This window comes from Bombina bombina, chromosome 3 (assembly GCF_027579735.1).
Source record: "Bombina bombina isolate aBomBom1 chromosome 3, aBomBom1.pri, whole genome shotgun sequence".
Lineage (NCBI taxonomy): Eukaryota > Metazoa > Chordata > Amphibia > Anura > Bombinatoridae > Bombina > Bombina bombina.
This window is the reverse complement of record NC_069501.1, coordinates 866,669,246-866,694,827: the sequence shown is the minus strand read 5'-3', so window position 1 is coordinate 866,694,827 and position 25,582 is coordinate 866,669,246. Positions and strand designations below refer to the sequence as shown.

The window sequence follows — 25,582 nt, the reverse complement described above, 5'->3', positions numbered from 1 at the left end:
CTTGACCTTGAACCGTACCATGGAAGCTTCGCATTCTGCCGAGAAACCATCAGATCCAACTCCAGCACACCCCACTTAAGGGTTAACCTGGAGAACACTTCCAGATGGAGATCCCATTCCCCGAGACGAAAAGTCAGTCTGCTCAGAAAATCCACCTCCCAGTTGCCCACTCCTGGAATGTGGATGGCAGATAGAAAACAATTGTTAGCTTCCGCCCACTGCGAGTCACCTCTTTCATGGCCAAGGAAATCTGAGTTCCTTCCTGGTGGTTGATGTAAGCCACTGAGGTGATATTGTCCGTCTGAAACCTGATAAACTGGGCTAGGGACAAGTGAGGCCAGGCCATCAGAGCATTGAAGATCGCTCTCAACTCCAAGATGTTTATTGGGAGAGAAGACTCCTCCCGAGACCATAGGCTCTGAGGCTTTAATGAGTTCCAGACTGCTCCCCAGCCTAGCAGGCTGGCATCCGTGGTCTCAATTAACCAGGAGGGTCTCCGGAAGCATGTGCCCTGAGACAGATGAGCCTGAAAAATCCACCACGACAGAGAGACTCTTGTCAACTGGTCCAGATCTATCCTCTGAGACAGATCCAAATGGTCTCTGTTCTATTGTCTGAGCATGCATAACTGCAGAGCTCTCAAATGGAATCGAGCAAAGGGAATGATGTCCATGGAAGCGACCATCAGACCAATTACCTCCATACATTGAGCCACTGATTGCCGAACAGTAGACTGTAGAGAGAGGCAAAAAGAGAGAAGCTTTGATCTTCTGACCTTCGTCAAAAAAATCTTCATAGATAGGGAATCGATGATGGTCCCTAAGAAAACCACCCTTGTAGCTGGTTCAAGGGAACTCTTCTCCAGATTCACTTTCCATCCATGAAAACGTAAAAAAAGACAACAAGATCTCTGTATCAGAGTTTGTTTGTTGAAAAGATGGGGCCTGAACCAATATGTCATCCATAAATTTGCCCCCTCCTATACCTACCTCTTTATGGGGTAGTGGGAGTGGTCCCACGTCTATGGAGGTGGAAAACAGAATTTATGCTTACCTGATAAATTACTTTCTCCAACGGTGTGTCCGGTCCACGGCGTCATCCTTACTTGTGGGAATATCTCTTCCCCAACAGGAAATGGCAAAGAGTCCCAGCAAAGCTGGCCATATAGTCCCTCCTAGGCTCCGCCCACCCCAGTCATTCGACCGACGGACAGGAGGAAAAATATAGGAGAAACCATATGGTACCGTGGTGACTGTAGTTAGAGAAAATAATTCATCAGACCTGATTAAAAAACCAGGGCGGGCCGTGGACCGGACACACCGTTGGAGAAAGTAATTTATCAGGTAAGCATAAATTCTGTTTTCTCCAACATTGGTGTGTCCGGTCCACGGCGTCATCCTTACTTGTGGGAACCAATACCAAAGCTTTAGGACACGGATGAAGGGAGGGAGCAAATCAGGTTACCTAAACGGAAGGCACCACAGCGTGCAAAACCTTTCTCCCAAAAATAGCCTCCAAAGAAGCAAAAGTATCAAATTTGTAAAATTTGGCAAAAGTGTGCAGTGAAGACCAAGTCGCTGCCTTACATATCTGATCAACAGAAGCCTCGTTCTTGAAGGCCCATGTGGAAGCCACAGCCCTAGTGGAGTGAGCTGTGATTCTTTCAGGAGGCTGCCGTCCGGCAGTCTCATAAGCCAATCGGATGATGCTTTTAAGCCAAAAGGAAAGAGAGGTAGAAGTTGCTTTTTGACCTTTCCTTTTACCAGAATAGACGACAAACAGAGAAGATGTTTGTCTGAACTCTTTTGTAGCTTCTAAGTAGAATTTTAGAGCACGGACTACATCTAAATTGTGTAGCAAACGTTCCTTCTTTGAAACTGGTTTCGGACACAAAGAAGGTACAACTATCTCCTGGTTAATATTCTTGTTGGAAACAACCTTTGGAAGAAAACCAGGTTAGTACGCAAAACAACCTTATCTGAATGGAACACAAGATAGGGCGGAGTACACTGCAGAGCAGATAACTCTGAAACTCTTCTAGCAGAAGAAATAGCAACCAAAAACAAAACTTTCCAAGATAATAACTTAATATCTATGGAATGTAGAGGTTCAAACGGAACCCCTTGAAGAACTGAAAGAACTAGATTTAGACTCCAGGGAGGAGTCAAAGGTCTGTAAACAGGCTTGATCCTAACCAGAGCCTGAACAAAGGCTTGAACATCTGGCACAGCTGCCAGTCGTTTGTGTAGTAAGACAGATAAAGCAGAAATCTGTCCCTTTAGAGAACTCGCAGATAATTCTTTATCCAAACCTTCTTGCAGAAAGGAAAGAATCTTAGGAATTTTTATCTTATTCCATGGGAATCCCTTGGATTCACACCAACTGATATATCTTTTCCATATTTTATGGTAAATCTTCTAGTTACCTGTTTTCTGGCCTGAACCAGAGTATCTATCACAGAATCTGAAAACCCACGCTTTGATAGAATCAAGCATTCAATCTCCAAGCCGTCAGCTGGAGGGAGACCAGATTTGGATGTTCGAATGGACCCTGAACAAGAAGGTCCTGTCTCAAAGGTAGCTTCCATGGTGGAACCGATGACATATTCACCAGGTCTGCATACCAAGTCCTGCGTGGCCACGCAGGAGCTATCAAGATCACCGAGGCCCTCTCCTGTTTGATCCTGGCTACCAGCCTGGGAATGAGAGGAAACGGTAGAAACACATAAGCTAGGTTGAAGGTCCAAGGTGCTACCAGTGCATCCACTAGAGTCGCCTTGGGATCCCTGGATCTGGACCCGTAGCAAGGAACCTTGAAGTTCTGACGAGACGCCATCAGATCCATGTCTGGAATGCCCCATAATTGAGTCAACTGGGCAAAGATCTCCGGGTGGAGTTCCCACTCCCCCGGATGGAATGTCTGACGACTCAGATAATCCGCTTCCCAGTTTTCCACACCTGGGATGTGGATCGCAGATAGATTGCAGGAGTGATCCTCCGCCCATTGTATTATTTTGGTCACTTCTTTCATCGCTAGGGAACTCCTTGTTCCCCCCTGATGATTGATATACGCAACAGTCGTCATGTTGTCTGATTGGAATCTTATGAATCTGGCCTTTGCAAGCTGAGTCCAAGCCCTGAGAGCATTGAAGATCGCTCTTAGTTCCAGAATGTTTATCGGGAGAAGAGACTCTTCCCGAGACCATAGTCCCTGAGCTTTCAGGGATTCCCAGACCGCGCCCCAGCCCACTAGACTGGCGTCGGTCGTGACAATGACCCACTCTGGTCTGCGGAAGCTCATTACCTGGGATAGATGGTCCAGGGTCAGCCACCAACGGAGTGAATCTCTGGTCTTCTGATCTACTTGAATCACTGGAGACAAGTCTGTATAGTCCCCATTCCACTGTTTGAGCATGCACAGTTGTAATGGTCTTAGATGAATTCGTGCAAAAGGAACTATGTCCATTGCTGCAACCATCAACCCTACTACTTCCATGCACTGAGCTATGGAAGGACGTGGAACAGAGTGAAGAACTTGACAAGTGCTTAGAAGTTTTGACTTTCTGACATCTGTCAGAAAAATCCTCATTTCTAAGGAATCTATTATTGTTCCCAAGAAGGGAACTCTTGTTGACGGAGACAGAGAACTTTTTTCTATGTTCACCTTCCATCCGTGAGATCTGAGAAAGGCCAGAACGATGTCTGTATGAGCCTTTGCTTTTGAAAGGGACGACGCTTGTATTAGAATGTCGTCCAAGTACGGTACTACTGCAATGCCCCTCGGTCTTAGAACCGCTAGAAGGGACCCGAGTACCTTTGTGAAAATCCTTGGAGCAGTGGCTAACCCGAATGGGAGGGCCACAAACTGGTAATGTTTGTCCAGAAAGGCAAACCTTAGGAACTGATGATGTTATTTGTGGATAGGAATATGTAGGTATGCATCCTTTAGATCCACGGTAGTCATAAATTGACCTTCCTGGATAGTGGGTAGAATCGTTCGAATGGTTTCCATTTTGAACGATGGTACCCTGAGAAATTTGTTTAGGATCTTTAAATCCAGAATTGGTCTGAAGGTTCCCTCTTTTTTGGGAACTACGAACAGATTTGAGTAAAATCCCATTCCTTGTTCCGTCATTGGAACAGGGTGTATCACTCCCATCTTTAACAGGTCTTCTACACAATGTAAGAACGCCTGTCTCTTTATTTGGTTTAAGGATAAGCGAGACATGTGGAACCTTCCCCTTGGGGGTAGTTCCCTGAATTCCAGAAGATAACCCTGAGAAACTATTTCTAGTGCCCAGGGATCCTGAACATCTCTTGCCCAAGCCTGAGCAAAGAGAGTCTGCCCCCTACTAGATCCGGTCCCGGATCGGGGGCTACTCCTTCATGCTGTTTTGTTAGCAGCAGCAGGCTTCTTGGCCTGCTTACCCTTGTTCCAGCCTTGCATAGGTTTCCAGGCTGGTTTGGGCTGTGAGGCATTACCCTCTTGCTTAGAGGATGCAGAATTAGAGGCCGGTCCGTTCCTGAAATTGCGAAAGGAACGAAAATTAGACTTATTCTTGGCCTTGAAAGGCCTATCTTGTGGAAGGGCGTGGCCCTTTCCCCCAGTGATGTCTGAGATAATCTCTTTCAATTCTGGCCCAAAGAGAGTTTTACCTTTGAAAGGGATGTTAAGCAATTTTGTCTTGGATGATACATCCGCTGACCAAGACTTTAGCCAAAGCGCTCTGCGCGCCACAATTGCAAACCCTGAATTTTTCGCCGCTAATCTAGCTAATTGCAAAGCGGCATCTAAAATAAAAGAGTTAGCCAACTTAAGTGCGTGAACTCTGTCCATAACCTCCTCATATGGAGTCTCTCTACTGAGCGACTTTTCTAGCTCCTCGAACCAGAACCACGCTGCTGTAGTGACAGGAACAATGCACAAAATGGGTTGTAGAAGGTAACCTTGCTGTACAAAAATCTTTTTAAGCAAACCTTCCAATTTTTTATCCATAGGATCTTTGAAAGCATAACTATCCTCGATAGGAATAGTAGTTCGCTTGTTTAGAGTAGAAACTGCCCCCTCGACCTTAGGGACTGTCTGCCATAAGTCCTTTCTGGGGTCGACAATAGGAAATAATTTCTTAAATATAGGGGGGGGGAACAAAAGGTATGCCGGGCTTCTCCCACTCCTTATTCACTATGTCCGCCACCCGCTTGGGTATAGGAAAAGCGTCGGGGTGCACCGGAACCTCTAGAAACTTGTCCATCTTGCATAATTTCTCTGGAATGACCAAGTTGTCACAATCATCCAGAGTAGATAACACCTCCTTAAGCAGTGCGCGGAGATGTTCTAATTTAAATTTAAATGTCACAACATCAGGTTCAGCTTGTTGAGAATTTTTTTCTGAATCTGAAATTTCCCCATCTGACAAAACCTCCCTCATGGCCACTTCAGATTGGTGTGAGGGTATGACAGAACAATTATCATCAGCGCCCTCCTGCTCTTCAGTGTTTAAAACAGAGCAATCGCGCTTTCTCTGATATGCAGGCATTTTGGATAAAATATTTGCTATGGAGTTATCCATTACAGCCGTCAATTGTTGCATGGTAATAAGCATTGGCGCGCTAGATGTACTAGGGGCCTCCTGTGTGGGCAAAACTGGTGTAGACACAGTAGGAGATGATGTAGTATCATGTCTACTCCCTTCATCTGAGGAATCATCTTGGGCAATTTCATTATCTGTGGCAGTACTGTCCTTACTTTGTTTGGACGCTATGGCACAATTATCACACAATTTTGAATGGGGAGACACATTGGCTTTCATACATATAGAACATAGCTTATCTGAAGGCACAGACATGTTAAACAGGCTTAAACTTGTCAATAAAGCACAAAAACCGTTTTAAAACAAAACCGTTACTGTCTCTTTAAATTTTAAACAGAGCACACTTTATTACTGAATATGTGAAAAAGTATGAAGGAATTGTTCAAAATTTACCAAAATTTCACCACAGTGTCTTAAAGCATTAAAAGTATTGCATACCAATTTTCAGAGCTTTAACCCTTAAAATAAACCGGAGCCGTTTACAAATGTAACCCCTATACAGTCCCAGCTACAGCCTTTGCTGTGACCTAACCAAGCCCAGAGGGGAATACGATACCAAATGACGCCTTCTAGAAACTTTTCCAACTACTTTCAGGTCCTCACACATGCATCTGCATGTCTTGCTCTCAAAAACAACTGCGCAGTAATGGAGCGAAAATGAGGCTCAGCCTACAACTGGGAAGGCCCTCCCTGACTGGAAAAGGTGTCTAACATAGTGCCTGACGTTAAAAAATGTTCCCCAAGTTTATAAGTGTGAATTATCAGCATAAACATGTATAAAATGTCCAAATAAAGCAATCGATTTAGCCCATAAAAGTGTCTACCAGTTTTATAGCCAATATTAAGCCCTTTATTCTGTTTGAAACTAAGAAAATGGCTTACCGGTCCCCATGAGGGGAAATGACAGCCTTCCAGCATTACACAGTCTTGTTAGAAATATGGCTAGTCATACCTTAAGCAGAAAAGTCTGCTAACTGTTTCCCCCAACTGAAGTTACTTCATCTCAACAGTCCTATGTGGAAACAGCAATCGATTTTAGTTACTGTCTGCTAAAATCATCTTCCTCTCACAAACAGAAATCTTCATCCTTTTCTGTTTCAGAGTAAATAGTACATACCAGCACTATTTTAAAATAACAAACTCTTGATAGTAGAATAAAAAAACTACATTTAAACACCACATACTCTTAACCATCTCCGTGGAGATGTTGCCTGTGCAACGGCAAAGAGAATGACTGGGGTGGGCGGAGCCTAGGAGGGACTATATGGCCAGCTTTGCTGGGACTCTTTGCCATTTCCTGTTGGGGAAGAGATATTCCCACAAGTAAGGATGACGCCGTGGACCGGACACACCAATGTTGGAGAAATATTTTTTTTGGTTCCATCAAGAAATATCTGCGGTTCATAGATGATCTTTTGATCATCTGGTCATCAGGTGAGAAACAAGCCCAGGAATTGGTAGATCAGTTGAATTCTAACACAGTGGTTCTAAAATTCACCTACCAATGGCACAATAGGACTATGAACTATCTAGATGTAACACTGACGGGCGATGTCGATACCCACAGTATTACATCATCTCTCTACCGCAAGCCAATCTCCAGGAACACTTTATTGCATGCGAATAGCAGTCACCCTAAACATGTGTTATGGGGTATTGCGAAAAGTCAGTTCATGCGTATTAAACACAATTGTTCCCGGGGAGAGGACTGCTATAGAGAAAGTGAGGACCTTAATAAACGTCTACTCGAAAGGGATTATCCAGCAAAGGTTATTAGGAGAGCACAATATGAGGTCGATCAGATGGATCGGTCTAGGCTGTTTCACAGGACTAATAGTCCTGGCACCGAAACATCTAAAACATTGAGAGCACGTAATGTACCCACTCTCATAATCGCTTATTCCAAACAATACTACCAAGTCTGTAACATAGTCAGGAAGAATATTCCCATCCTGCGAGGGGACAAATCCCTACGCAAAGTGATAAAAGATGGCTGTAGGTTTGTATACCGCAGGAACTTGACCTTGGGGAACTTGCTGTCTCCTAGTTTACTAAGGAAGAACCCAGCAGGAGTTCTTGGCTACACTTTAAGGGGACCTTCAGGTGTGGAAAGAGGTCCTGCGGTTCATGCGACCACGTCAAAGTTGCTACCCACTTCACTTCAGCTACTGGGGCCGAAACATTCGAGACCAAGGGTTGTGTGAAGTGTGGCAGTAAATTCGTGGTATATCTCATAGAGTGCACATTGTGTCATCAGCAGTACGTAGGAAGAACCACCAGAGAGGTAGGGACATGCATCAATGAGCACTTAAGATCATATCTCTCATGATAGAGCGGTCTCAGCCCTGTCCAAACACTTCCTGGATGTCCACCAGGGTCAAGTTGGGTCCTTTAGGTGGCAGGAAATCGAGCAAGTAGTCAGACCCCCCAAGTGAGGCGATAAATTCTGCATACTGTGTCGCCAAGAGATCTACTGGATCCATAAACTCGGTTGCCTGTTGCCTAGGGGATTCAACTCCGAATTTGATATCATCAACTATTGGCAGCACTAAATTGTCCTAAAATACTGATTACAAGTGGTGCATAGCTTATGAACTAATTTTTGTTTATTCATATGTTTACACATATGTACACTTTTCCAGCATCAGTATTCATCTTTCAGACTAGGGCCTTAACTAGCTCCTCGGTATATATTTTTATCGGTCCTTACTTAGGCTGGTTATTTAGTTCCTTGCTGTTTGCTCACCCCTTATGGGTTATCTGCAATATTCTAATCATTGTTATTACTATCACTTAGAATATCCCTTATGCTAGCTATATGTCAAATATACAGATTCCACCATTATAGAGGTGTTTATGCAAAATACAAACATAATCAGGAATATACACCCACATACTTTAATACCCTGTAGTGTTTTGAGTTTTTTTACAATCTATCCTCATATCATTTGATATGATAGAGAATGGTCATTGTATTTAGCCTTATAACATTGTGATGTTCACTATTGTATATATATATAGGTCTGGATTTTATTATTTACACATGTATATACATATATTTTCTATTTATATTAGGCTATCCATTCTCTTACTACTTTAGTCTATTGCATTCATCAGTAATAGCTACAATAATTTATTATCTACTTTAAGAGATGCATATTATCATTATACAGTTTGTATTTGCTATTTATTTATTTATATGTAATTAATCTCTATTCTTTTCAAAGGGTTAACGTTGGGAGACATTTGCTTTTATACCTGCCATGGGAGAGGTTAAGGGTTTTAAATAGATTGCACCTGCATATGTGAGACATGTCTATGACTACAGCCAGTTTGGCTGAAACCGGTCAGACTTACTTTTGATACTCCCTTTCGTTTGACAGGAGTCTGCCTTTTGTACTCTTTTTTTTTATCATGTCCTAATAAAACTTGTTTTTATTCAATTCACACTCTAACTACTTGCTGGAACTTTTTTTGGATATTTTTTTTCGCTAATCTATATGGAGTACTGGGACTCCATTCCTATATCACCGTTCACAGCAAGTCTGGACCGCCTTGCCGGGTGAAGTCACGGCAGGAGGAGGAGTCGAGAGGCGTGCCACGAGAGTGGAGACCAGCCGAGCAGAGTTGGAGCCGGAAATACAGCGCTAGAGACTACAGCTGGCGCACTTACAGACACAGTCTAACGGAGTACGAAGACCGGGTAGTGAACAGCAGATGAGTATTACTGTTTTTGGCTTGGGGCACATTGCATCTTATTACTTAGGGTCGCTACCACTGTATGTGGACCCAGTTATTTTGCATATCACTTTCCCAGCCAATCGGAACCTGGTTTTCCCTAACATCTGTTACACACCCTACTATAAGGATTATATATACCTGCTACAAAAGACTAATTCGCTTGCTACACATGCTTCCTTTGCCTGTCTCTATACTAACAGCAATGAATAGCGTTTGAGCGACTGGTGTGAATGAGGATCATATGCTCTGCATTCCCCTTGCTAGATTGCATATACTATGGAAAAGTGGTTTGAATGATTCATCACGCCTATATGCATTTCTAAGTGTCTATATATGCAGGACTTGGCTTTTCATGATATCTGCAGCCTGATATTACTCACTCATTTACCACCGTTATATGCTTCATTGCCTATTTTTATATTTTGCTACATTGTGCTGTGACTCTAACATACAATATTAATGCTCTCTATGTGGCATATGAGAAATGGTGATATCAACACCCAAAAGTCTAACTCACTCTGCATAAAATGTTTTTAGATTTCCTCTTTCGCTTCCCAGATAAAGCCGCTGATACCGCAGAGGATATCTGTGCAGCTAAATCTGATGGCAAATAAACTCCTCCAGGAAGCTGAGAGGAACTGCAGGGCACTGTATGTGAAGCCGTGGAGGCTTGGGACGTTTGAGGAGAAAGCGGTGGCATTGCCTGAACAGAGACATTAGGCTCAGAAACAAAAAGTTTATCTTTACATTTCAAAGTCTTTTCTAAACTTGAAGAACAAAATTGCATAGGTAACACAATTTGGGCCTCAAGACACAATAAACATTTATCCATAAGAGCAGACTCCTGTTTCATGTCCAAAGGTAAAATAATTCCCAATAATTAAAGGAATGACTGATTAAATGACACTGTCACTTTAAGAGAAAAAACTTTTAATCTCGTCAGAGCAATATTCAAAACAAATAAAAAGGCTCCTCTACACCTCAGGCAGACTTAGGTGCCCTACCTTAACCTTCAATTCCCAAATTGTTAGGCAAGCAGCTGTACATCGATCGAAAAAATGATCCGACACCAAGAAGCCGCCCAAAATGACGCTGCTCCACTCAGGAACTCAGTCGGGTGAGGCAGGGGTCACAAGACCAGCATAAAAAGAAACTGCGCAGCAATAACTAAAAGTGCGCATTTCTAGCAGCAACTGCCTAGTAAAAACTTGATACAACAAAGTAGAGTCCAGCAATCACATTTCCTGATAAATACAAGTCCCAATAAACAAACTTATATATAAAAAGAATCAGAGAACATCCAATAACCGCATGGAAAGTTAACCCCATACATAAAGTGCCTGCACCCTGCCCAAGAAAATCCTTCCTAAAGGATTAATTATGTCCCAATAAGTACTGCAGGGAAATCTTCTCAAGTGCAAGTCTCCAATACCTAAAAGACAAAAGCACTAACCTGTAAATCTAGTTGACCGGCAGGAAGACAGCTCACAAGGCGCGACAGGACACATACTCCTATTAGAGATCTGCAGAAAAAGAAAGAACAGAGTAACCAACTCTGGCTTTCTATACAAAGGGCAGAAGACATGTTAGAAAACCAAGCAAGGACTACCTCACAACTTTCTAACTGCTTAAAAGCCACCACTGCTCTTACTCAAGAGATTAATGTGGACACAGCTAAACCCAAATCCTTGCTTGCAGGGAAAAGTACCCGAAAAAGGAATCCATTGACAGAGGCAAACAGAATGACTGGGGGTTATGGGTAAGGGAAGTGACACTTAACAGCTTTGCTGTGGTGCTCTTTGCCTCCCCCTGGTGGCCAGGAGTGAATATCCCACTAGTAATTGGAATGACGTTGTGGACTCTCCAGGAAACAAAGTATGTATCTGTGCTCCTCAATTCTGGATCATAAAAGTCAATTCAAGTTTTTATAATTAAGAATTGTGTCCAAAACTATCTATAATCCTGTTTCTACACAGAAGTAATGAGCAAATATACTCACCCCTCCTCATCCAATTCTACTCCTCAGCACTTTGCCTTCAATGATAGTGGATTAGAACAGTGCATACAACTACGTGTGAGTATTAAAGAGTTTTTTTTTCTAAACATACACCTCTCCAATCTTTTTTTTTACTTTCGTTAAACCCAAAAAAGTATCACCTTGGAATTCTTACCATGTTCTTTTTTTAAATGCTTGGATACAAAATGGTCCTCAATACCATGTTCAATATTGAGCAAATGTTCTCTTATCCTAGGGAACGTGAGGTTTGACCTAAATATTGAAAATTGCACACCGTAATAAATAAATAAAGTCTTTATCTTTGCATATGTTTATTTTATTTCAAAAGTCTTATTAGTCACTGTTAATTTGTCTGTATGCTCTTTTTGCAATATTTCCACCCCTTACAACAGTGGCATGGAAAAAAACCCACTTAAGTTGTAACTAAACAAGTCTCTTTTTTGTTTTTTCTAATCTTAGTTCACTCGGAGCTAATAAAATTTTTACATTTTTTGCTTTCCTAAATATCTTCTTTGCGTATGGTTCCACTTTATCACCCAAGAAAAGGTCATCCTTAATGATATGCCAATGTTTATTAATGATGGATTTTATTTGTTTATGATGAATACTATAAGTCATAATAAAAAGGGATATTAAATGTATTATCTTCCTGAATGTGTTTTTTATCCTCCTATAACAATAAATCCTCCCTTTCAATTTCCCATGCTAAACTTTTGGCTTCATTAATTTGGTCTATTTCATACCCCCTTTCTAGAAATGTATTCAGTATGAATGAAGGCTGTTCATCAAAATCACCTATGCTAGTGCAATTTATATGTTATTGACCCATTTTTTATAGTGACAACTATGTTATTGACCCATTTTTTATAGTGACAACTTTTCTTATGAATATAATTATTTGAGTCAAATAAAAAAGGTTTAGTTTTTATTTCATTATCAATAATTTTTACTTCTATATCTAGATAGCTAATACTATTCCTACTAGTTTCATGAGTAAAAATCATACCCATCATATTAATTTTCAAATCTTCAAAAAAAGTAATCTAAGAGTTCTTAATCGCCCTTCCATATTATGAAAATATAATCTATTTAACAGCTATAAAGTACCAGTTCGCACCCCATGGGCTTCCTTCTAAAAATCTATATTCAAAGTATCCAATAAAAAGATTTGCATAACTGGGTGCGGATTTGGTACCCATTGCCGTTCCAAATAAAATAAATACATGATTAAATTATAAAATCGGCCTGTTCTATACTCATTTGTAGATCCTGAATTACATAAAAACGAACTGCTTCCTTGTTTGTGTATAAAGAGTTAAAGTCACAGGTGACTAAAAAGTACAATTATCTTCCCATTCTGCATCGCTCAATACTTTTAGAAATGTAGTTGCATCCTTCAAAAATGAGGGCAATGTAATGACATCTCTCTGGATAAACTTATTTATGCAGAATGATTTGATGTCATGGAATTAATCCCCAAAATTATAAGTCATCCTAGGGGATTTTGAAGTGACATGTGGATTTTAGGAAGAAAATAATAAAAAAAAGTCTTAGGATATTTTATGTTCAAAAAATAGATATTGTTTTTGATCGATTATTGCAATAAATGTTGCCCTTCCTAGTAGCCCATTTAGTTCCATCATATATTAAAATGTTTGTTTTTAAGTATTTTTATCACTTAGCAATCGATTGGCTTCTTGTAAGTAATCTATGGTATTCATTACAATCACCCCTCAGCTGACTTTATCAGTACTGTATAGACTTTTTCTCTTGTAATTTCTTTAAAACTCCATTTTCAAGTTTAGCTAAATTTTTTGTGTTTTTATTCCTTGGCTCAATTTTTTTCAAAATTATTTTTAACACTTTTTTTTTTTTCTTCAAATAATTCAATACTAGCCCCTTTCTCTGAAATAGAAAAAAATAATCAGACTTTGGCTTTAGATCTGTGTGTATAAATCTATCATTGGATCAATCATATATATTTACACACACACACACACATATATATATATATTTATATATCTATATATATTTATATGTATGCATGTACGTATGTATGTATATATGGAGTATAACGTTGAACCGACAAGAGGAGGCTATGGACTGGTCCATGTGACACCTGTGGTAGGCCTGCGAACAACTACCATAGGGTGTTCTTCATAATATTTTAAATGCATTGAAACTTGCCATTTTGCATTACAAAGGACTTCAGGGATACAGGCCCTAAAAATATTTTTTGGATCCATTCTGCTTTAGATGTAAACAAGCTCCTGAATTGATCTAGATAAACACAAATTTCCTGAAGTAAATTACAATGGGAAAAACAATCAACGTACACTGCATTTTTACTATATAAATTAAATGTTATAATGGCAAGTTTGATTTTAAGTATATAGTTACTTTTTGATCATTTTTGCATGTATTAAAATACTATGGGATAGACCAAAAACACTTGTCCAAGGACTATAGTAGTGGTTGCTAAAGTGGGTGGTACTGCCCCCTGGGGGGTGGTGCGATTACTGAGGGGGGCACTGATAGGCATGAGAGATGGAAGTTGGGCACTGGGATTACCATAGGGGGAACTAGTAGGTAAGGAGTAGGAGAGGGTGCTAGTGGGTCCCCCCTCAAGCGCAATGATCATAATTAGTGGTGCTTTAGTCTACATGTCTCAAGCGAAACAACTTTCTTGCTTTGTTTTTGATCTTTTACAGCTCTCTAATGTTAGAATAGACACTACTTTTAAATCCAAGAGAGACTTGCTGGATTTCCTATCTGGAAACTATGTAGCCTAAAGGTGTGGACATAGAGGATTTGATTGTATTTTTGTGATTTGTAAATTATACTAGGTGGCACCTTTAATTTTAGGAAACTTTTTGTGAGGTGATATATGAAGTTGCCGAGTGGGGGCAGTGACATACTTTGCAAAATTATAAAATTTTCTGTAAATTATAAATTTTACTTAAAGGGATATTAAACATATGCCAGATTGCTAGATAGAACAATGCATTCAAAGAAAAGATTAGTCTGAGAATAACATGTAGACATATTTTTTAAAGTTTTATTAGCTTTTTAAATATTGACAAAATAAGTGTAAAGTTTTACAGTCTATAAAACAATGGGAGCTGCCATGTTGTAAATTAGGTTACCTTCTCTGCTGTGTCCAATTAGGGACAGTTATAAATAGTTCACTAGAGTGTGCAGCCAATGGCTGTGTGGAATATAACAGTGTTCTACACTTCCATTTCTAACAGGAACTGAAAAAGCTCACAGTTTCAGCATGGGGATTACAAGAAAAGGGGACACATTAAATAATGAAAGTATCGTGCAGATGTTTTTTTTTATATATATACAATTTATCATTTTATATTACAAATTAAGTGCATAATTAAACATAAATTGTTTAAATGATAATTTGAGCAACAAATGTTGATAACATTTAATATTTACGAAAGTTAGCTTAATATTGTCTTAAAGTTTAGCCATGTGGTGAGTAAAATCATCCGGATGGTGCACTTGGGGAGAACACCGGAATATTGTATAGGTATATATTGGAGATTGTGAATATGTAAATTATGTCATGATTAAGGGCTGAGTGCTTGAAACATTGCCTATTTCTGTAGATCCCATGTTTAAAAAAAAAAAGAGTCATATATGAGACTGCACTCTTGGGGTGAATTGATAAGTGCTTTGTTTGGGTTTTGTGCAGTTTCCCTATCCAAAATTGCACTAAACACAATTAGCTGCGTTGCTGAATCCAACTTGATGCCTTGATCACTTTAGCAAGCCCATCCATAACTTTATTTTTTTTTTTTTTTACTTTTGAAGTAATTACTAAACGTGGCATAAAAGAGTCTTCCACAGTGACCATCAGCTTTAAAAAGCGTGTGTTACAATATTTAGATAATACAATTTTAATTATTGAAAAAAAAAAAAAAAATCAAAATTTGAATAAATATTTAATATTTTTTACAGGTAAGCTAGGGGGTTGATGATGAGTTTACAGAACCAAGGGGGCAGTGGCTGGCAAAAGTTTGCGAACCACTGGACAATAGGATAGTCTATGCCTTGTCTACAGTGTCAGTTAATACTTTACTAGAAACCACCAGACTTTATTAATGTCACCATACACCAAATCAATTACATAACTGATGTGCAAATGAAAATAAATATGGCAACCCAGTAAGATGTAATCACTTTAAATAAACAAATAACATAATTTATGCTTACCTGATAAATTCTATCTTGGCAGTTAGAGTGCACAAATTAATTAATTTACCTATGGGAAATACTTCACCTGGCCACCAGGAGGAGGCAGACACTCCAAACCAGCATTAAATATTCCTCCCACTTCCTCTACCGCCCTGTAGTTCAAAGCCGAGGACAAAGAAAAGTAGAGAGAAATAAGGGGTATAGAGGTGCCAAAGACTGCCACCACTACATATTGTCCGGGCAGGTTTGTGAACTCTCACTGCCAAGAAAGAAAATAATTTATCAGGTAAGCATAAATTATGTTTTCTTTCTAATGGCAGTGAGAGTCCACAAATTCATTAATGTACCCATGGTAAACTAATACCCAAGCTGAGGAGGACACGAATGAATAGGGAGGGAAAGCTAGAGAGGCAGTCCTAATTACTACCGCTTGAAGAACCTTTCTCCCAAAGGAAGCCTCAGCTAAGGCATTAACATCAAATTTGAAAACTTTTGTGAAAGTATGCAATGAGGACCAAGTAGCAGCCTTGCAGATCTGTTCAACTGAAGCCTCATTCTTGAATGCTCAAGAGGAAGACACTGCACGGATAGAATGTAGGCAAAGAACTACTAGGAGGATAGAGGAAGTGGGAGGGATATATAATTCTTGTTTGGGGTCTCATTGCCTCCTCCTGGTGGCCAAGTAAAGTATATACACACACATACATATGCCAAAACAACTACAATATAGATTGCAAATGATAAATATTTTAACCCAAAAACTATAAATAAGGGATATGATCCCAGTGCAACACTCTGCAACAAGGTAAATTTCAAATTTAATATAAAGGATGTATATTTTATAATTCACACAGTCTGTGATATAGGACTGGCAATACCATGGATTGATAGATTTGTAAAAACATAATTTATGCTTACCTGATAAATTTATTCCTCTTGTGGTGTATCCAGTCCACGGATCATCCATTACTTGTGGGATATTCTCCTTCCCAACAGGAAGTTGCAAGAGGATCACCCACAACAGAGCTGCTATATAGCTCCTCCCCTAACTGCCATATGCAGTCATTCGACCGAAACAAGCCGAGAAAGGAGAAACCATAGGGTGCAGTGGTGACTGTAGTTTAAATAAAAATTTAGACCTGCCTTAAAAAGAAAGGGCGGGCCGTGGACTGGATACACCACAAGAGAAATAAATTTATCAGGTAAGCATAAATTATGTTTTCTCTTGTAAGGTGTATCCAGTCCACGGATCATCCATTACTTGTGGGATACCAATACCAAAGCTAAAGTACACGGATGAAGGGAGGGACAAGGCAGGCTTAAATGGAAGGAACCACTGCCTGTAGAACCTTTCTCCCAAAAATAGCCTCCGAAGAAGCAAAAGTATCAAATTTGTAAAATTTTGAAAAGGTATGAAGCGAAGACCAAGTCGCCGCCTTGCAAATCTGTTCAACAGAAGCCTCATTCCTAAAGGCCCAGGTGGAAGCCACAGCTCTAGTAGAATGAGCTGTAATTCTTTCAGGGGACTGCTGTCCAGCAGTCTCATAGGCTAAGCGTATTACGCTCCGAAGCCAAAAAGAAAGAGAGGTTGCCGAAGCTTTTTGACCTCTCCTCTGTCCAGAGTAAACAACAAACAGTGTAGATGTTTGGCGAAAATCTTTAGTAGCTTGTAAGTAAAACTTCAAAGCACGGACCATGTCCAGATTATGTAAAAGACATTCCTTCTTTGAAGAAGGATTAGGACACAATGATGGAACAACAATCTCTTGATTGATATTCTTGTTAGAAACTACCTTAGGTAAAAACCCAGGTTTGGTACGCAGAACTACTTTATCTGTATGGAAAATCAGATAAGGAGAATCACATTGTAAGGCAGATAACTCAGAGACTCTCCGAGCCGAGGAAATAGCCATCAAAAACAGAACTTTCCAAGATAAAAGTTTAATATCAATGGAATGAAGGGGTTCAAACGGAACTCCCTGAAGAACTTTAAGAACCAAGTTAAAGCTCCATGGGGGAGCAACAGGTTTAAACACAGGCTTAATTCTAACCAAAGCCTGACAAAAAGCTTGAACGTCTGGAACTTCTGCCAGACGCTTGTGCAAAAAAATAGACAGAGCAGAAATCTGTCCCTTTAAAGAACTAGCTGATAATCCTTTTTCCAAACCCTCTTGGAGAAAGGACAATATCCTAGGAATCCTAACTTTACTCCATGAGTAATTCTTGGATTCACACCAATAAAGATATTTACGCCATATCTTATGATAGATTTTCCTGGTGACAGGCTTTCGTGCCTGTATAAGGGTATCAATGACTGACTCGGAGAAGCCACGCTTTGATAAAATCAAGCGTTCAATCTCCATGCAGTCAGTCTCAGAGAAATTAGATTCAGATGATTGAAAGGACCTTGTAGTAGAAGGTCTTGTCTCAGAGGCAGGGTCCATGGTGGAAAGGATGACATGTCCACTAGGTCTGCATACCAGATCCTGAGTGGCCACGCAGGCGCTATCAATATCACCGATGCTCTCTCCTGTTTGATTTTGGCAATCAGTCGAGGGAGCAGAGGAAACCGTGGAAACACATAAGCCAGGTTGAAGAACCAAGGCGCTGCTAGAGCATCTATCAGTGCCGCTTCTGGGTCCCTGGACCTGGATCCGTAACAAGGAAGCTTGGCGTTCTGGCGAGACGCCATGAGATCCAGTTCTGGTTTGCCCAAACGATGAACCAATTGAGCAAACACCTCCGGATGGAGTTCCCACTCCCCCGGATGAAAAGTCTGACAACTTAGAAAATCCGCCTCCCAGTTCTCTACACCTGGGATATGGATTGCTGATAGGTGGCAAGAGTGAGTCTCTGCCCAGCGAATTATCTTGGAGACTTCTAACATCGCTAGGGAACTCCTGGTTCCCCCTTGATGGTTTATGTAAGCCACAGTCGTGATGTTGTCCGACTGAAATCTGATGAACCTCAGGGTTGCTAACTGAGGCCAAGCTAGAAGAGCATTGAATATTGCTCTTAACTCCAGAATATTTATTGGGAGGAGTTTCTCCTCCTGAGTCCATGATCCCTGAGCCTTCAGGGAATTCCAGACTGCACCCCAACCTAGAAGGCTGGCATCTGTTGTTACAATTGTCCAATCTGGCCTGCGAAAGGTCATATCTTTGGACAGATGGACCCGAGAAAGCCACCAGAGAAGAGAATCTCTGGTCTCTTGATCCAGATTTAGCAGAGGGGACAAATCTGTGTAATCCCCATTCCACGGACTGAGCATGCATAGTTGCAGCGGTCTGAGGAGTAGGCACGCAAATGGCACTATGTCCATCGCCGCTACCATCAAGCCGATAACTTCCATACACTGAGCCACCGAAGGGCGCGGAATAGAATGAAGAACACGGCAAGATTTTAGAAGCTTTGATAACCTGGATTCTGTCAGGTAAATCTTCATTTCTACAGAATCTATCAGAGTCCCTAGGAAGGAGACTCTTGTGAGTGGGGATAGAGAACTCTTTTCCTCGTTCACCTTCCATCCATGTGACTTGAGAAATGCCAGAACTATGTCCGTATGTGACTTGACAATCTGAAAGCTTGACGCCTGTATCAGGATGTTGTCCAGATAAGAGGCCACTGATATACCTTGCGGTCTTAGGACCGCCAGAAGCGATCCCAGAACCTTTGTAAAGATTCTTGGAGCTGTAGCTAACCCGAAGGGAAGAGCCACAAATTGGTAATGCCTATCCAGAAAGGCAAACTTTAGGAACCGATAATGATCTTTGTGAATCAGTATTTGAAGGTAAGCATCCTTCAAATCCACTGTGGTCATGTACTGACCCTCCTGGATCATAGGTAGGATGGTCCGAATAGTTTCCATTTTGAACGATGGAACTCTGAGGAATTTGTTTAAGATCTTTAGATCCAAAATGGGTCTGAAGGTTCTCTCTTTTTTGGGAACCACAAACAGATTTGAATAAAAGCCCTGTCCCTGTTCCGTCTGTGGAACTGGACAGATCACTCCCATAACAAGGAGGTCTTGCACACAGCGTAAGAATGCCTTTTTATTTATCTGGTTTACAGATAATCTCGAAAGGTGAAATCTCCCTTGAGGAGAGGAAGCTTTGAAGTCCAGAAGATATCCCTGAGATATGATCTCCAATGAACATCTCTTGCCCACGCCTGGGCGAAGAGAGAAAGTCTGCCCCCTACTAGATCCGTTACCGGATAGGGGGCCGTTCCTTCATGCTGTCTTAGAGGCAGCAGCAGGCTTTCTGGCCTGCTTGCCTTTGTTCCAGGACTGGTTAGGTTTCCAGCCCGGCTTGGATTGAGCAAAAGTTCCCTCTTGTTTTGTAGCAGAGGAAGTTGATGCTGCACCTGCCTTGAAATTTCGAAAGGCACGAAAATTAGACTGTTTGGCCCTTGATCTGGCCCTGTCCTGAGGAAGGGTATGACCCTTACCTCCAGTAATGTCAGCAGTAATTTCCTTCAAACCAGGCCTGAATAGAGTCTGCCCCTTGAAGGGAATGTTAAGTAATTTAGACTTTGAAGTCACGTCAGCTGACCAAGATTTAAGCCATAGCGCCCTACGCGCCTGGATGGCGAATCCAGAATTCTTAGCCGTTAGTTTAGTCAAGTGAACAATGGCATCAGAAACAAAAGAATTAGCTAGCTTAAGTGTTCTAAGCTTGTCAAGTATTTCAGTCAATGGAGTAGCTGTCTGAAAGACCTCTTCCAGAGACTCAAACCAGAACGCCGCAGCAGCAATGACAGGCGCAATGCATGCAAGGGGCTGCAGGATAAAACCTTGTTGAATAAACATTTTCTTAAGGTAACCAAATTTTTTATCCATTGGATCTGAAAAAGCACAACTGTCCTCGACAGGGATAGTGGTACGCTTTGCTAAAGTAGAAACTGCTCCCTCCACCTTAGGAACCGTCTGCCATAAGTCCCGTGTGGTGGCGTCTATTGGAAACATTTTTCTAAAAATAGGAGGGGGGGAAAACGGCACACCGGGTCTATCCCACTCCTTATTAATAATTTCTGTAAACCTTTTAGGAATTGGAAAAACCATCAGTACACACCGGCACTGCATAGTATTTATCCAGTCTACACAATTTCTCTGGCACTGCAATTGTGTCACAGTCATTCAGAGCAGCTAATACTTCCCCAAGCAATACACGGAGGTTCTCAAGCTTAAATTTAAAAGTAGAAATATCTGAATCAGGTTTCCCCGAATCAGAAATGTCACCCACAGACTGAAGCTCTCCTTCCTCAGCTTATGCATATTGTGACGCAGTATCAGACATGGGCCTTAAAGCATCTGCGCGCTCTGTATTACGTCTAACCCCAGAGCTATCGCGCTTTCCTCTGAATTCAGGCAGTCTGGCTAATACCGCTGACAGGGTATTATCCATGATTGCCGCCATGTCCTGCAAAGTAATCGCTATGGGCGTCTTTGATGTACTTGGCGCCATTTTAGCGTGAGTCCCTTGAGCGGGAGTCAAAGGGTCCGACACGTGGGAAGAGTTAGTTGGCATAACTTCCCCCTCGTCAGAATCCTCTGGTGATAATTCTTTTAAAGATAACAGCTGATCTTTATTGTTTAAAGTGAAATCAATACATTTAGTACACATTCTCCTATGGGGTTCCACCATGGCTTTTAAACATAATGAACAAGGAGTTTCCTCTATGTCAGACATGTTTATACAGACTAGCAATGAGACTAGCAAGCTTGGAAAACACTTTAAATCAAGTTAACAAGCAATATAAAAAAACGTTACTGTGCCTTTAAGAGAAACAAATTTTGCCAAAATTTGAAATAACAGTGAAAAAAGGCAGTTAAACTAACAAAATTTTTACAGTGTATGTAACAAGTTAGCAGAGCATTGCACCCACTTGCAAATGGATGATTAACCCCTTAATACAAAAAACAGATTAACAAAACGAAAAATATGTTTTTTAAACAGTCATAACAACTGCCACAGCTCCTACTTTTGAAGCCTTTTGAGCCCTTCAGAGATGTCCTATAGCATGCAGGGGACTGCTGAGGGAAGCTGAATGTCACAGTTTGTAATTTTAACTGCACCAACTGTAACTTTTATACTATAACAGTGGAAAGCCTCAGGAAACTGTTTCTAGGCAAAAATAAAGCCAGCCATGTGGAAAAAACTAGGCCCCAATAGGTTTTATCACCAAAGCATATATAAAAACGATTAAACATGCCAGCAAACGTTTTATATTGCACATTAATCAGAGTATATACCTCTGATAGCAAGCCTGATACTAGTCGCTATTAAATCACTGTATTTAGGCTTAACTTACATTAATTCGGTATCAGCAGCATTTTCTAGCAATTCCATCCCTAGAAAAACTTAAACTGCACATACCTTATTGCAGGATACCCTGCACGCTATTCTCCCTCTGAAGTTACCTCACTCCTCAGACATATGTGAGAACAGCAGTGGATCTTAGTTACTTCTGCTAAGATCATAGAAAACGCAGGCAGATTCTTCTTCTAAATGCTGCCTGAGATAAAATAGTACGACTCCGGTACCATTTAAAAACAATAAACTCTTGATTGAAGAAAAACTAACTATATTACACCACTTTCCTCTTACTACGTCCAGCTATGTTGAGAGTTGCAAGAGAATGACAGGATATGGCAGTTAGGGGAGGAGCTATATAGCAGCTCTGCTGTAGGTGATCCTCTTGCAACTTCCTGTTGGGAAGGAGAATATCCCACAAGTAATGGATGATCCGTGGACTGGATACACCTTACAAGAGAAATATATATCCTTTATGAATGAATTTACTTTGTAAAACACAAAGTTTCATTGTGGCCCCTCTTAAAAAGCTTACCTCATCTGAGCTACCACCATAAACTTCATCTGTACTTATGTAGACAAATTTTTCTACCCCAGCTCTATGAGCAGCATTGAGAAGGATATGTGTGCCATAAGTGTTCACGTAGGTAAATTTAAAGGAATGCAAAAATGATAGATCTAAAATAAGAAGGAGGAAAAACTTAGATTTTATTTTAAATTCCTAACAAATTTTGTAAGTAGAAATCTAATAAACATAAAGCATGCACATGTTACATCATACATTACCTACTATAACTATTAGTTGCAACTTCACAGGCCTCTATTCCAATTTGAATTTTAGCACTAGCTACCTTGCAATGCTACATGTTTAACCCCCACAAAAGAGTTGAGCGCATGAGAACTGATGGCCCTAAGCAGATAAAGCTACTGAGCCAATCAGTAGCAGCAACTCAAGACAATCAGTTCTTTGTGGCTTCCGAGTGGTATTTTAACTTTGTGTTTATCCCCTCTGTGGGAGTTAAACACATGTCAATGCATGGTCACTAGCGATAAAACATCATGCTCTAACAAATTAGTGTGTGTAATTTCTGCACTATAATGTCCATACAATAAGGAATGTCATCAAATCAATCTGAAGAAACACCAAAGTTACATACACATATCTTTTGGCTTGCAAGGGATTTATACTTCTAAATGCTAAATAATATCTGCACAAAGGGCATTTTCATGTACTTTACATTGACCTTCATGGTGTTAGGAAGGTAGTTGCAAATAACCAATGTGAGAACGTACAGGGCCAGATTATGAGTGGTGCGCTATCATTTGCTCGCAATCAATATAAGGTTTTTCGTGTCTGACTGCCTGCAAGTTAATTTGTTATTACAATTTCAAATAAATGTGAATGCTCGAACGCAGTCACAATTTACACTTCAATGATTGCAACCACCTCAGAGCTCCGGTTAACTGTTCTGCTAAACTAAAGTGTCACAAAACACATCACAAATAGATTACACAGTACAGTTGCATTCATAATAACACTATCTAATAAAATTATTCAAAAATAATATTGTATAATTTTTTTTATAAATTCTCAAAGATAGGAGATCTCAGGTGTTAGAAAAAAAGGCAAGGGCTTTAACAGACATACATGCCTAATGATATGTATGTATGTATGTATGTGTGTATATATATATATATATATATATATATATAAATATGTATAGCTATATATGTTTACATATGTATTTATATGTGTATATATGTATTTACAGAAATATATACACATAAATGCATATGTATACATATATAAACATATATATATATATATAAGTGCATTGGAGCCCTTTGTAGTCAATTAGATGAAAAAGCATATTTATGCAATATTCATAATTAATGGTGTAATACTGTGTATTTACTATAAATATTTCACATTCCAATGTTCTGCACATAGAACATATTCAGCGAAGTAATTCTAAATAGATATTTTTTTTATATATATATATATATATATATATATATCTATACTATAATCGAGTTTGTAATGTGTCCGACGCCATTGGCAGTTGTGCGTGCATCCAAGAGGAATGTTCGCTGCACGCGCAGCTAAAAGAATCCACCAAGATGCAGCAAAGCTGCATCCAGGTGGATTCCGTAAATGGCAGGGTGGTGAAAGAATCCACCACCCTGCCATTTTCAGAATCTACCTGGATGCAGCATAGGCAAACAAAGTATTAAGAAAGAAAAAAAAACACGCAACCTCCTACATGAAATAACAAAAAAACACGTAACAGCCCGCACAAAAAAAACTAACCGTCCGTAATAATAAAAAAAAAAATCTAACCGCCCGCACGAAGTATAACAAAAAAAAAAACACCTAAGCACTCACAAGAAATATTAAAAAACACCTAAACCGCATAAACCCCTAATCCGCAAATTAAACAAAAATAACATAATTAAAATATTAACCCCTAAACCGCCAACCCCTCACATCGCAATAAACCTCATTAGCCTATTAACCCATAAACCCCCACATCGCAATAAACCTAATTAACCTATTAACCCCTAAACCGCCAACCCCCCACATCGCCATAAACCTAATTAACTTATTAACCCATAAACCCCCAAACCCCCACATCGCCATAAACCTAATAAACCTATAAACTCCAACCCCCCACATCACAATAAACCTAATTAACCTATTAGCTCCTAAACCGCCAACCCCCCACATCACAATAAACCTAATTAACCTATTAACTCCTAATCCGCCAACCCCTCACAACGCAAATAACTAATTTAATTACTAAGCACCCTAACCTAACACCCCCTAAACTAACCACAATTACATAAAATAAAAAATACCAAGTTAAAAATTAAAATAAAAAATCCTAACATTAATTTAAAAATAAAACCTAAGATTAAATTATCAATATATAACAAAATATATATATATATATAAAAAAATTAAACCTAATCTAATACCCCTATCCCCAAGGCAGAACATACTGCGATGTGCGATCTTATTGCAGAAAATGTACCGTTACTGCAAAATTATTTTTTTTTGCCTGCACTTTTCATTTCTGCCTGCAGGTGTTACTGTTTCATTCTCAATGTAAATATTTACTACATTCATCTCTCTTCAATTTCCTCCCCCTTCCTGAACTCCAGTGTGATATAGGCTAACCGCACATTGCAGAAACGGTAAGTCAGGGCTTAACAAATTTATTCTAGGAGTCTAGGAGCCAACCAAAAAGATAAAAGTATCTGTGTGTGTGTGTGTGTGTATGTATGTATCTCTGTGTGTGTGTGTGTGTGTGTGTGTGTGTATGTATCTCTGTGTGTGTGTGTGTGTGTGTGTGTGTGTGTGTGTGTATGTATCTCTGTGTGTGTGTGTGTGTGTGTGTGTGTGTATGTATCTCTGTGTGTGTGTGTGTGTGTGTGTGTGTGTATGTGTGTGTATGTATGTATCTCTCTGTGTGTGTGTGTGTGTGTGTGTGTATGTATCTCTGTGTGTGTGTGTGTGTGTGTGTGTGTGTGTGTGTGTGTATGTATCTCTGTGTGTGTGTGTGTGTGTGTGTGTATGTGTATGTGTGTGTATGTATGTATCTCTCTGTGTGTGTGTGTGTGTGTGTGTGTGTGTGTGTGTGTGTATGTGTATGTGTGTCAATTTCCTTCCCCTTCCTGAACTCCAGTGTGATACAGGGTAATAGCACA

The 25,582-nt window shown here is 40.1% G+C and overlaps 1 protein-coding gene across 1 annotated transcript in view; it reads right to left on the bottom strand.

The window, feature by feature from the left end:
* Positions 1–25,582, bottom strand: part of TGDS (TDP-glucose 4,6-dehydratase) — a 465,953-nt gene that overhangs the window by 227,097 nt on the left and 213,274 nt on the right. Inside the window, exon 5 of the mRNA XM_053707844.1 lies at positions 22,407–22,549. Coding sequence (XP_053563819.1) covers positions 22,407–22,549 — 143 coding nt within the window. The remainder of the gene's footprint in view (positions 1–22,406; positions 22,550–25,582) is intronic.